We start from the raw sequence: 14,147 nt of genomic DNA, 5'->3' as shown, positions 1-14,147 counted from the left end.
TGGCTGCATATATTTTGAACTCCTACGAAGACCATCTGGTCTTTTTGATTCAATTGTCAACATTTTTTTAAAATCAGGCAGTCTGTGTTAAGCCCTTGCAGTTCTGTGCCTCAGTGACATCACAGCAGCTCCCCCACATGGCACAGCAGGGACCTCTCTGGGCCATGGAGACCCTTGACATGCCCTTTCCTCTCTTAAGCTCTTAGCTCTGTCTGGAGTACCTGGATGTCTGGCCCGTTTTTCAAGGTCAACACAGATTTCTCCCACTTGATAAAGCCTCTAGAGGGCCATGCAAATGTGTTTCCTCGTTTCTTTGGACCTTTACCTTTTATGTTCCCTTAGACCTTTGTAATTTCTTCATCCATCCATTCAGTCACCCATCCAAAAAACAGGCTTATTGATGCCTGATACATACCAGACTTGGGGTGTGTCAGTGAACTAAACAACAAAGATACTCCCCTTCCCTCTTGGAGCTTACGCTGTAGCTGGGGGAGATAGTATACATAAACAGTATATGTAGTAAGTCCATCAGTTTTGTAGTATTTCAGAGGGGGATAAATGGAGTGGAATGGGAAGGAGGAAAAGCAGAGCAGGATCAGGTTGATCAGAAGGGAGAAACAGGCGACAGCAGCAAGATGCTGCAGGAATGAAGTTGGCAGGCGTTGGAGGCACTGAGGCTGGCCGGGGCTCATGGGAATTTTCACGCCTTCTCCTTTCTACCCAACCAAAAGGACAGGGCCTGGGCCTTCTCACTGATTTTCTGCTTTCAGCATTTAGCACAAAATGCTTTGTGTGTAGCTGGTGCTCTATAAATACCTGGGGAGATGGAAATGAATGTGTAAAAATGAATTTGAGGACAAATAGACCATTTCCTAATTTTTACTTTTTTCCTTCCCTTTTTAAAATTTGCACAATAAATCAGTGCTGAAGAAGCTGAGATTCTTTTCCTATTTACTCATCGTTTTCAAGACAAAAGTTGTCACTGGCGCTTGCTCAGTGGGGACAGGGTTTCGGAAAGTGTTGGTCAATTCCTGGACTGCTTTTTGATAAAGAGTACAATGTTAAGATGTAAACTTCAGTTCCATTTCAGAAGACCCAGAGGAGCAGAGTTTGATTACTGCTTTGGCCAGCTTTTTGCTCTATAAGAATCATTTTTTTTTTTTTTTTAAATAAATAACTTTTGGGAACTGCACAGGGGAAAAAAATCTTGAGTGTATTTTATTGTCAGTTTGCCATGGAAAATTCAAGAGTCTCTTGAAAACCTCTGGATATAATTAGCTTTCAGTCTGCAAATATTTATCAAGTAAAATGACATTGTCCCAGTGCAGACCAACAGCTAACATGAATTGTGCAGACTAAAAGTCACCTGACCAATGACTGCGTACCACTCGGGTTTCAGCTCTTTCCTGAGGTTTAGCGATTATAGGAAATCAATACAGAATAACTTCGTGGCCTGCATTCAGTCAATATAGCTGGGTCTCGAGTTAAAAAAAGAAAAATCCAAGGCTGCTGATGCCTTCAGCTGCCCAATTTAAAATGTAAATGGGCCGGGCGTGGTGGCTCAAGCCTGTAATCCCAGCACTTTGGGAGGCCGAGGCAGGTGGATCACAAGGTCAAGAGATCGAGACCATCCTGGTCAACATGGTGAAACCCCGTCTCTACTAAAAATACTAAAAATTAGCTGGGCATGGTGGTGCGTGCCTGTAATCCCAGCTACTCAGGAGGCTGAGGCAGGAGAATTGCCTGAACCCAGGAGGCAGAGGTTGCGGTGAGCCGAGATCGCGCCATTGCACTCCAGCCTGGGTAACGAGAGCGAAACTCCGTCTCAAAAAAAAATAAAAAATAAAAAAAATAAAATAAAATGTAAATGACTCCTGCAGCTGATAAAATTCTCCCTTGAGAGCTGCAGAGCACTGTGTAACTTAGAGCCTTGAATTCAATACAGCATCCACCACACAAAGAGCGTGAAGAGTGTGTCATAGGCTCATAGAATGTCAGAGTCAGGAGGCTCCCATGGGGAAGCTGGTTGCAGGTTCCCCTGCTGTGGGTCACAATGTGGGGAGGGGAAAAGGAGGCACAAGAGGGCGAGGCTCCCAGGGTTACCTCCACCCTGGTATCCGGCCTCTTTCTCCCTTAGGCCTGGACATACTTTGACTGATTTTATTGTGCTTATGATTCTGTGTAAGAGTTTGTATGAAGAAAGTGTTCTGAGGTCAAAAATACTTGGAATAAATAGTTTGACTCAAAATCGCTCCCTCGTTTGCCCACTGCAGCCTGAAGAAGGTAGGATACACAACTAAGTTGTGTGTTCTGCAGTTCTGACAGCAGCTGGAGATGCATCTCTGTGGGACTGTTTCCTTCTGTGTCTACCTCGTTATCTTAGTGTGAGGATCAAATGGGATAGACAGGAAAGTCACAGTGCACAGTATACATTGTAATGCAATAGTTAAATGCAAATGTTGTGATCATTTTCTGTTTTCCCCACTAGAGCAATCATGTAGGTTGTCAAACTGTGTTCCAGGAAACCCCAAAGGTCCTTGCAGGGGGAATCAGGGACCTGTCTTCGTTAGACAAAGCATCTTCCTTTTTAATCTGCTTTCTATCTTAGGCTTCTAGGTAAAATTTCTGTTGAAGGTAGGGCTCGTAAATAGCTCTGTTCAATACTGGTGAATGCTGGCAGCCGCCTGTGCCTGTTGAAATGGACAGGCTTAGGATGTTCAGGATGATGACTGGCTGAATACCTCATTCAAGATGATTACCCTATTATGTAAGCACCAGAAATAGATTGGCATGAGCCACACGGACTGAAACTCACCATGGAGGCTTTTGAGCTGCATTGAGAAGACTTAAAAATCAGGATATACTAGGCCGGGCGTGGTGGCTCATGCCTGTAATCCCAGCACTTTGGGAGGCCAAAGTGGGCAGATCATGAGGTCAGGAGTTCCAGACAATCGTGACCAATATGGTGAAACCCCATCTCCACTAAAAATACGAAAATTAGCTGGGTGTAGTGGTGCACACCTGTAATTCCAGCTACTCAGGAGGCTGAGGCAGGAGAACTGCTTGAACCTGGGAGGTGGAGGTTGCAATGAACCGAGATCAAGCTACTGCACTCCAGCCTAGTGACAGAGCCAGACTGTGTCTCAAGAAAAATAAAAAAAAATCAGGGTATCCACAAGGCCTTTTCTTTTTTGGCTCTGTTTGTAACTGATAGGATGGTTTGATATAAGTACCCAGGTGGAAACCAGGTGGTACCTGACAGGTGATGGTGTTTTCCTTCCTGTCTTTGTTTTTCAGTGCACTTACATTTCAATCGACCAAGTTCCCAGGACCCATGCCATAATGATAAGCAGACCCGCCTGGCTCTGGGGGGCAGAAATGGGAGCCAATGAACATGGAGTGTGCATAGCCAATGAAGCTATCAGCACCAGAGAGCCAGCTACTGAGACAGAAGCCTTGCTGGGGATGGATCTGGTCAGGTACTGCACGGTGATTCTTTGAAACAACTTCCCAGAAAAGGTTGGAAATGGGGACAGGATTTATTTCTCTGTATTTTTTTTTTTTTTAAACATAATCCTTCTAAAGATGATGTGTGCCTTTTGATAGATACTTTAAGTTGATGGAATAAAAGAGTGGATTACAATGGAATATTATTTAGCAATAAAAAAGAATCAAGTGACTGGGCATGGTGTCTCGTGCCTGTAATCTCAGTACTTTTGGAGGTGGAGGTGGGTGGATCACCTGAAGTCAGGAGTTCGATACCAGCCTGACAAACATGGTGAAACCCTGTCTCTACTAGAAATACAAAAATTAGCCAGGCATGGTGGTGGGTGCCTGTAATCCCAGCTACTCGGGAGGCTGAGGCAGGAGAATTGCTGGAACCCAGGAGGCAGAGGTTGCAGTGAGCTGAGATCACGCCACTGCACTCCAGCCTGGGCAACAACAGCAAGACTCTAAAAAAAAAAGTCGAGTACAGATACATACTAAAACATGATGATCTTGAAAACATTATACTAAGTGAGAGAAGCCAGACACAAAAGGTCACATATTGTATGATTCTCTTTATATGAAATATACAGAATAGGTAAATCCATAGAGACAGGAAGTTAGATTAGTGGTTGCCTGGGGTTTGGGTGTGGGTGAGAGAAAGGGGAGTGATTCCTAATGGGTATGAGCTTTTTTTTTGGAGTGAAAATGTTCTGAACCTTAGATTGTGGTGATATTTGCACAACATTGTGAGTATACTAAAAACCACTGAACTGTATAGTTTAAATGGGTAGATTTTATAGTATTTGAAATATGTAATATATATATATAAGAAAAATATTAAAAATCATAAACTGGAAAAGAAAAGTAGAACAGAGATCACTTCCCTCCTTTCCTCTCTGTGTCTCAGTTGTTTTTTTCTTCCTTTTCCTCCTCTCCCAGCCACTAGGCAGCAGAAGGAACTGACTATGTGAGCTGGATGGGGCAGGGATCTTTGTCTATACACTCCTGTGTCATAAGTACCAGGAACTGTGTGCCTGGCCTATAATGGGTGATCAGTAACGAATTTGGAATGAGTGACTAAAGTAGAAGGTAGGCTGGAACAAAACAACATTCTGAAATGCCTTCTTTTGTCTCTGAAATAGTGAAATGAAATAGAATCATGACATAGTTGGAAGAAGATTGGGCTAGGACCTGGAGATCTTGGCTTTCATTGTAGATGTACCAAGTTACATCACCTTCTGGGCCACAGTTTCCTCATGTTTTCAATATGAGATCTAGATTGGATGACTTCTGAAGAACTCCCAAAGCTAACATCCTAGAAAAAGGAATGGGAGTTTGACTGTGGTTTTGTAAGGGGAAATGGCACATGTAGACAGCAGTCTCTGCAGCTCACTCCTCTGCCACCTGATGGAGAGTTCTGGGAGGGACACCCTTTTGGTAGCACGGTGCCTTCCTGCCTTCCTTACCCTTCTCTGCTGTTCCTCCTTCTTATACACTCAGCAGAAGCAGCTTCCCTGAGCTGGGGAAAAGGCAGAAAAACTCAGTTTTTCTTACAGCCAGTTATTTACTTGATTAGCAAAATGAAATGTATAGAATAACAAGTTTTGAGCTTATGTTTTGACAGCTCTTCAGTATTTTTTACTATATTTGCAGTATGGGAGTAATAGAACAGGCAAAATTACCATTTTAACAGTTGATTTCTAAGGGACAGTGAAAGGGGATTTTTTTTTGTCTTTCTTTGGAGCCCCTGATATATCTTTTTAAGATTATCAACCAATAAAACAACAGAAGTTTACTGAATATCTACTTTGTGCTGGACTCTGTGGGCACATGAAGCAGCTCAAAGCTTCAAAGGTATTTTAGTCTGGTTGCAGGAAGAAGAAAACTGAGCAATGGAAATTTTAAGAACAATGTAAGAAATTAGTAGAAGAGAGGTAACTCAAAGTGATCTGAGATTTGATGCCACGTGAACGGCACAGAATTCCGGGATGTAGCCTTCAGCAAACACTGCTGGATGTTCACAGATTATCACAGACTGGGCATATTTGGGAATGCTTTGAGGAGGAGATGCATTTGACCTGAAGCTACAAGTCTGAGGGAGCTAGACAGAGAAGATGCATTTGTCACAGACTTGGCATTGTGATAATTAGCAAGGGCAGGAGTAGATGACAGGGTGAGAGTTTAACCTTAGCCATGTAACTTTAACTACTTCTTGGGCTAGCTGTGTCTGGCTATTGCAGTAAGAAGGGTGTGAAGAGGACCCTGTCACTGGTAGGTTCTTCAGGGTAGGCATGGAGTTCCAGGTATCTGCACCTTAAGTACATCTTCGAGTTCAGGGTCTGGTTTTATCTTTAAAGCAGCTATGATCAGTTCAGCCAAGCATAGCCAGATTTTGAAGGGTCATTTTATACCAACCACATCCTGAAAGTAACGCATGCTCATTATCCAGCATTGTCCCTTACCTTTTTTTTTTTTTTTCAAGATGGAGTCTTGCTCCATTACCCAGGAGGCTCACTGCAACCTCCTTCTCCCAGGTTCAAGCAATTCTCCTGCCTCAGCCTCTTGAGTAGATGGGATTTCAGGTGTATGCCACCATACCCAGCTAATTTTTGTATTTTTAATAGGAAGAGGGTTTCACCATGTTTGGCAGGCTGGTCTCAAACTTCTGATCTCAAGTGATCCACCTGCCTCGGCCTCCCAAAGTGCTGGGATTACAGGTGTGAGCCACCACATCCAGCCCCAGAGTTCCTTTTTAATGATTTAATTCCTGTATTAATTTTTAAGACACTCCAGATTATATTGATACTACAGGTCCAAAAACCACAGTTTGAGTGGCAAGTTCTAGAGTGGTGGTTCTCAAAGTGTGGCTGGTAAACAAGCATTGCCTGGGAACTTGTTAGAAATGTAAATTCTCCTCCCCACTTCACACCCAAGGGCCAGCAACCTGTTTTAACAGTTCTCCAGGTGGTGGTGATGCACAGTTACAGTGAGAACCACTGCGCCAGAGGAAACTTTCTATCAGTTGGTTGCATTCCTTCAGTGTGGGGCTTAGTTCAGAGACGCATAAGGCAATGACAGTAGCAATGTAATAGGCATTGATTTTAAGATAAATATATAATTTGTGTATGTGTCCTAGAGCCTGTGGGCTGGTAGCACCTTTGCCTGAGTTTTGGTCAGGGAACTGGGCTTGTTCCACCACTTGGCCCTGCAGGCTGTACTCAGCTCATGCTACTGGCCTGGATCCCATGTCTGCCAAGGGCAAGCCAGGCACAGAGGGGCAAAGGGTGTGTGAGCAAGCATGGGGTCCAGCCACTGTACATAGCCAGGTGTGCCAGCTATGGCAAGATGGGCAGCTCCAGGTGCCGGCACAAGTACTAGCTTTGTATGAGGCTGTAGCTGGACCAGACATACTGCAAACAGCTTCCATGGCAGTCACCAAGGAACATGGTGGTGCTCGGAAGCTTGGAAATGCCAGAAATTGCATTTGGGCTCTTGAGAGAGCAAGGATGTCCAGGTCCAGAGCCATGGCTTGGCAGCTGCAGCTGCACCTGGGACCACAGGGCTCCTACCCCGCCAACTCGGTAGGGGCAGGGCTCCCACCAGCCTCACAGAGCATGCAACCCAAGCCCTGCCTCCCCATTGGGGCTGGCATCTTCACAGTGGCTCCTCCAGATGGACTACCGCTGCCATCACCAGCACTTTAGGAGGATCATTTGAGCCCAGGAGTTCAAGACCAGCCTGGGCAACATGGCAAAAGTCTGTTTCTACAAAACAAATGCAAAATGTAGCTGGGTGCATTGGTGCATACCTGTAGTCTCAACTACTTGAGAGGCTGAAGCAGGAGGATTGGTTGAATACAAGAGGTTGGGGTTGCAGTGAACCATGATTGCACTATTGCACTGCAGCCTAGGCAACAGATCAAGACCCTGTCTGAAAGAAGGGAAAAAAAGGGCCTGGCATGGTGGCTTATGCCCTGTAATCCCAGCACTCTGGGAGGCCAAGGTAGGAGGATTGCTTGAGCCCAGGAGTTCAAGACCAGCCTGGTCAGCATGGTAAAACCCTGTATCTACAAAATATACAAAATTAACCAGGTATGGTGGCCCATGCCCATGGTCCCAGCTACAGTGGAGGCTGAGGTGGGAAAATTGCTTGAACCCAGGTGGTGGAGGTTGCAGTGAGCTGAGATCATGCCACTGCACTCCAGCCTGGGTCACAGAACAAGACCCTGTCTCAAGAAAAAAAAAAAAGGAAGGAAAGAAAGGGGAATTTATTTTCTAAATATGAGGGTGCCACTTATAATCCAAGTTCCGTCAGACAAGATAATGCTTCTGGGCCTCAACATGGATGAGAACTAGGAAGTGTTTGGAACCCATTAGTCAGTGGTATGCTGATAAATGTTTAATAACCAGCCTGGTGGAGGGAAGGGGCAACCCTGTTTGAGTCCTTTTTCAATTTCCATGGTGTAAATACTCCCATCATTATCGGTTTAAAGCTACCAACAGTTTCACAACTGGCTCAAAATCCCTGAAACTTAACCATCTGCTCTCCAAGCTGGTAGCAGCTGGCTCCAGCAGATCGCCGCATTCTTGCAGTTTCATGCGTCTTCTTCCCTTTGCATAATTACTTTATTCTTTTTTTCCTGCACACTGACTTTTGCTACTCCCATTTGTGTTTAACAGTGGCACTAAAACCTAGTCAATTCCAGTTTTTCAGAACATCTTATAATTCTGAACACGTTCCAACAGACCTTCAGCATGTTAAAAAATCACAGAAGTCCTTGACAAAAGACCAATGTGAAAATTTGGAAAGGTCTGTAGTTTGTCTCTAGGTTGTTGGTGAATGTGAGGTCTCACAGGTGATTTAAAAGGAGGCTCAGTCACTGTTTGTAGGAGGAAAGAACCTGTGTAATCAGAGTTACTATTTCCTGAACACTATTGTAATACATGCTTTGAGGAGGATGGAGAAAGAGGACACGTTGTAGTGTCTCTTCTTTTAAGGGCATTAATCCCATCATGGTGCCTCCCCTCCCCATGACCTCATCACCTTCCAAAGGCCCCACATACCATACCATCACACTGGGGATGAGGCTTAACATACGAATTTTTGGGGAAATCAGGGGTAGAAACATTCACTTCATAGCATTACTTTCCTGCTTCTAGCCCTCTGGCTGGACTGGGAACTTCTAGTTTCCAAAAGGTCCTGACCCCAGAAGGGCCTTGCAGACTGCTTGATTGTGGGGACAAGAGAAGATTATTTGCACCTGAGTCCTGTAAGAATACCAGGCCCATCCCTCTAAGGGGGCAGTGTTGCCTATTTTTATTACTTTTCCCAAGGCAATGATTACATATCCGTGGCAAATCTAGTTTTACCTGATTTGGGATAGAAAGGGACAGGGATCCCCTAATCCACAGAGGCACAGATGTTGAAAAGATAAGCAGAACTTCTAAACAAAGGGGCTTGAAGCAGGGGAAGTACAGGTGTTACTCATCTTTCTAAGTGAGATGTGTTAACTTTACAGGAATGGGCAAGGTGAGCTTCACACACCTGTGAGAAGGTCATGGGCTCTCAAGGAAAGATTTTCCCACAAAAGTAGGAATTGAATTCAGGAGCATCTAATTCCCAGACCCAGAACAAGCTGGACAAAGCACACACTTTGGAAGGATTTGAACTGAACAGAAGATAGGTGTTATAGTGGGACTGTAATCTTGGCCCATTGAATTTCTTCCTTTTCCCTGTCCCAGTCCTGCCCATGTGGAGGGGTAGCAGCCAATGTGAAATTAATTAGGCATGGGGCCAGAAGAGCACTGCCCTCTTCTGGAATATCCTATGAATCTGCCCCATGTAGGAGGTGAGACTGCTGGGGATGGCTTTAAAATAGGCCTGTGGATATCAGGTGACTTTTGCTGCCCCAGGTCTCTCTGGCATCTCTTCTGCACCCAGTGACACGGGATTCATCTGCATTTCTCAGTTGCAGAGGGTGAGTGTGTAACCCTGGTGTTTTTCATGGCCCTTGTACTATGGAGCAGTTGGTCCTGTCCTTGTCTCATGGTAGGAATACCAGGTGGGAGTGATCAGGTGGGACAAAGGGGTATCTCTGACCCACGATCCTGGCACAAGGGATAGGAGAATGAAATCAGAATTGGGTCTGTCGATAGTGCTGAGGTCCTGCTGTGGACTCTGCCATTGGACATCAGCATGGGATGGCAAGTGCAAATGCCAGAGCCTCAGTGTGGAATGGAAACAGGCAGAAAGAACATCAGGAGAGTGCACTGGAAATCAAAAAACACAAGTCACAAGCTCTGAAGATGGCGCTGTTACACCTGGCTAGGTTAGATACTCACATGATCCTAGCACATGTTTGCCTGGTCAAAATGGGGCCCTGCAAAGGCCCTGGGAACAGGATTCTGCCTGGAATGTCTGTATGAGGCACTGTGATCAGGGGGCCACCAAGGACCTGTGGAAAGGAGGAAGGAGGCGTTTGAGTGTTCACAGCTTGAGGTTCCAAGAGGCACTCACAGCACCTTTGTTTGTTCCGGATCCTCAAGATAAGATGAGTGCCTGCTTCTGTTCCTTCTCTTTGGAGATGACATTGACCAAAGGAAAAGACAGATGAATTCAATCTTCTAATGGGTTTATTCTTTTCTCATTCTCCTAAAGTTTTAGGGTTCAGCTTTGTAAACCACTGCCTTGTAACCAAATCTTCCTGTATCAGCTTAAAATGAGAAATGTCAAATGAATTGTCATGTAATCATTTGACATAAAAATAAGCCTGTTATAAGAATAAGCCTAAAGATTAGTTGTATTATCTTTTCTTCTCCCTGGCAGCACTGTGAAATATCCCTTTAGGAAGCATCAAATTGGATAAATTCGAATAGTTACTACTTCTCACGTTGAAAATTCACCAAGAACTGGCTTGTACCACCATCGTGGTAGTGCCATTGCCCCTGTTCTAAGACGCCTGTGTTCCTGCCACTTGAATTATAATTTGAATGAACAGATGAATAAATGGACACTTCCTGAGTACATGGCATGTGTTGTCCTCTTTCACAGTAGCCAGAGAGGGAGGTAGTATTGTTTTCACTCTGAAGATGAGAAGACTCAAGGTTTGAAAAGCTCCCATGACTTAAGATCATAATGCCAGTGAGCAGCAGAGCCAGAACCAGAAGCTGGGTCCATTTATCTCTGAGTCATAAGTTTCTCTGCCACAGTGTTCTCTACCTTCCGAAATTGACTGACCACTTTCCTGGTCCCAAGCACTAGCACTGTGCATTTTCATGGATGTTATCTCATAAACCTATTCTTACAGCAACTCAATGACGTGGGCATTCATTTCATAGATGACATAAAACCGAAGTTCAAAATATATAACCTACCCAAGGTTACACAGGGGGCAGTACCATGCAAGAGAAAATGAGGAAGAAGCAAAAGCGGGAACCCCTGATAAACCCATCAGTTTTTGTGGGGTTTTTTCGCTATCACGAGAATAGCATGGGAAAGACTGGCCCCCATGATTCAGTTACCTCCTTTTGGGTCCCTCTCACATGTGAGCATTCTGGAGATACTGAGATTTGGTTGAGGACACGGCCAAACCATATCAGTGCCGTCTTTAAAGGGTTTATTAATTGGAAAGGCTAGGGGGAGATGGATGTCTCACTTCAAAGGTAATGCATATTCTTTTGATAAATGAAGCTGTAAGCTATACCAATAGATGTAGGTTGATAGGTAGGAGGAGATATATGTAGAAAAAGGCTGATTATGTCCCAACCAGCTGCCTATTCCTAATAAAATCTCTGAGACAGAGACAGAGGACAGTGTTCTCTCTGGACAGAGGATAATGTCTGGCGTTTGAATACTTCTAATAAGCAAGTAAAATACCTGGTGTGGAATAACAGAGATCAAGGCCAGACTGGGCCTTGATTTTCTTTTGCTCAAGTTAGAGTCAGGAGGGAGTACATGCCACAGAGGTGGTTTTGTAAGGGCTAGAGCTGAGCCGGCCAGCTCTGTGGGAGACAGTCAGAAGAGAGGAAGACAAGTGCCTTCGAAGAGAAAGAAGCCACCGGGTTCCTGACTCTTCTGTGTGGAAGGGAAATGACCAAAGACAGAACAGATCCCTAGGATTTTTTCCTCCCTCCTTCCTTCCTTCCTTCGTTCTGTCTTCCTTCCCTCCCTCCCTCCTTCCCTCCTTTCTTTCCTTTTCTTTTTCTTTCTTTCTCTTTTTCTCTTCTCTCTCTCTTCTTTTTTTTTTTTTCTATTTTTTTTTTAATTTTTTATTTTTTTTTATTGCATTTTAGGTTTTGGGGTACATGTGATGAACATGCAAGATTGTTGCATAGGTACACACATGGCAGTGTGCTTTGCTGCCTTCCGTCCCCTCACCTGTATCTGTCATTTCTCCCCATGCTATCTCTTCCCACCTCCCCACCCCCGCGCCCCTCCCCCATTTCCCCCCAACAGACCCCAGTGTGTAGTGCTCCCCTCCCTGTGTCCATGTGTTCTCATTGTTCAACACCCGCCTATGAGCGAGAATATAAGGTGTTTGATTTTCTGCTCTTGTGTCAGTTTGCTGAGAATGATGGTTTCCAGGTTCATCCATGTCCCTACAAAGGACGTGAACTCATCGTTTTTGATGGCTGCATAATATTCCATGGTGTATATGTACCACATTTTCCCTATCCAGTCTATCATCGTTGGGCATTTGGGTTGGTTCCAGGTCTTTGCTATTGTAAACAGTGCTGCAATGAACATTCGTGTGCACGTGTCCTTGTAGTAGAATGATTTATAATCCTTTGAATATACACCCAGTAATGGAATTGCTGGGTCAAATGGGATTTCTATTTTTAGGTCCTTGAGGAATCGCCACACTGTCTTCCACAATGGTTGAACTAATTTACATTCCCACCAACAGTGTAAAAGTGTTCCTATTTCTCCACATCCTCTCCAGCATCTGTTGTTTCCCGATTTTTTAATGATCGCCATTCTAACTGGTGTGAGATGGTATCTCAATGTGGTTTTGATTTGCATTTCTCTGATGACCAGTGATGATGAGCATTTTTTCATATGTTTGTTGGCCTCCTGTATGTCTTCTTTTGTAAAGTATCTGTTCATATCCTTTGCCCATTTTTGAATGGGCTTGTTTGTTTTTTTCTTGTAGATCTGCTTTAGTTCTTTGTAAATTCTGGATATCAGCCCCTTGTCAGATGGGTAGACTGCAAAAATTTTTTCCCATTCTGTTGGTTGCCGATTCACTCTACTGACTGTTTCTTTTGCCGTGCAGAAGCTGTGGAGTTTGATTAGGTCCCATTTGTCTATTTTGGCTTTTGTTGCCATTGCTTTTGGCGTTTTGGTCATGAAGTCCTTGCCTACACCTATGTCCTGAATGGTTTTGCCTAGATTTTCTTCTAAGGTTTTTATGGTATTAGGTCTGATGTTTAAGTCTTTAATCCATCTGGAGTTAATTTTGGTGTAAGGTGTCAGGAAGGGGTCCTGTTTCTGCTTTCTGCACATAGCTAGCCAGTTTTCCCAACACCATTTATTAAACAGGGAGTCCTTTCCCCATTGCTTGTTTTTGTCAGGTTTGTCGAAGATCAGATGGTTGTGGGTATGTTGTATTTCCTCTGAGACCTCTGTTCTGTTCCATTGGTCTATATCTCTGTTTTGGTACCAGTACCATGCTGTTTTGATTACTGTAGCCTTGTAGTATAGTTTGAAGTCCGGTAGTGTGATGCCTCCTGCTTTGTTCTTTTTGCTTAGAATTGACTTGGCTATGCGGGCTCTCTTTTGGTTCCATATGAAGTTTAAGGTGTTTTTCTCCAGTTCTGTGAAGAAGGTCATTGGTAGCTTGATGGGAATAGCGTTGAATCTGTAAATTACTTTGGGCAGTATGGCCATTTTCACGATGTTGATTCTTCCTAACCATGAACATGGAATGTTTCTCCATCTGTTTGTATCCTCTCTTATTTCGTTGAGCAATGGCTTATAGTTCTCCTTGAAGAGGTCCTTTATGTTCCTTGTTAGTTGTATTCCTAGGTACTTTATTCTCTTTGTAGCAATTGTGAATGGCAGTTCGTTCTTGATTTGGCTCTCTTGAAGTCTTATTACTGGTGTATAGGAATGCTTGTCTCTCTTCTTTTTCTTTCTCTCTTTCTCTGTCCCTCCCTCCCTCCCTTCCCCCTGCCTCATTCATTCATTCATTCATTCATTCTTTCTTTTTTTCAGGGTCTCACTCTGTTGCCCAAACTGGAGTGCAGTGCCCTGATCACAGCTCATTGTAGCCTCAACCTGCTAGACTTAGGCAGTCTTACTGACTCAGTCTTCTAAGTAGCTGAGACTGCCAGTGTGTGCCAACATGCCTGGCTAATTAAAAAAAAGTTTTTTTGAGGAAGAGGTCTTGTTATGTTGCCCAGGCTGGTCTTGAACTACTGAGCTCCAGAGATCCTCCTGCCATTCCCAGAGTGCTAGGATTATAGGCATGAGCCACTGCACCTGTCCACCCATATGTTTTTTTTAACCAAACGTGAGATTAACAGTGCAGTTAACCATTTTGCTTACTGGTCTGCATACTTAACATGTTTATGTATGTTGGCATGCTTCATAACTCAGCTTTGCCCAATCTTTGGTTACTCTGTAACAATTCTGTGGTATAAATGACTGAAGTATGC

General features: G+C 44.1%; 1 protein-coding gene across 1 annotated transcript in view; it reads left to right on the top strand.

The window, feature by feature from the left end:
- SCRN1 (secernin 1) overlaps nt 1-14,147 on the top strand; it is a 70,088-nt gene that overhangs the window by 31,698 nt on the left and 24,243 nt on the right. Inside the window, exon 3 of the mRNA XM_039472553.2 lies at nt 3,298-3,479. Coding sequence (XP_039328487.1) covers nt 3,298-3,479 — 182 coding nt within the window. The remainder of the gene's footprint in view (nt 1-3,297; nt 3,480-14,147) is intronic.

This window comes from Saimiri boliviensis, chromosome 10, assembly GCF_048565385.1.
Source record: "Saimiri boliviensis isolate mSaiBol1 chromosome 10, mSaiBol1.pri, whole genome shotgun sequence".
NCBI classification, from domain to species: domain Eukaryota; kingdom Metazoa; phylum Chordata; class Mammalia; order Primates; family Cebidae; genus Saimiri; species Saimiri boliviensis.
The sequence above is the reverse complement of the archived record's forward strand: the minus strand, read 5'-3'. Positions and strand labels throughout refer to the sequence as shown.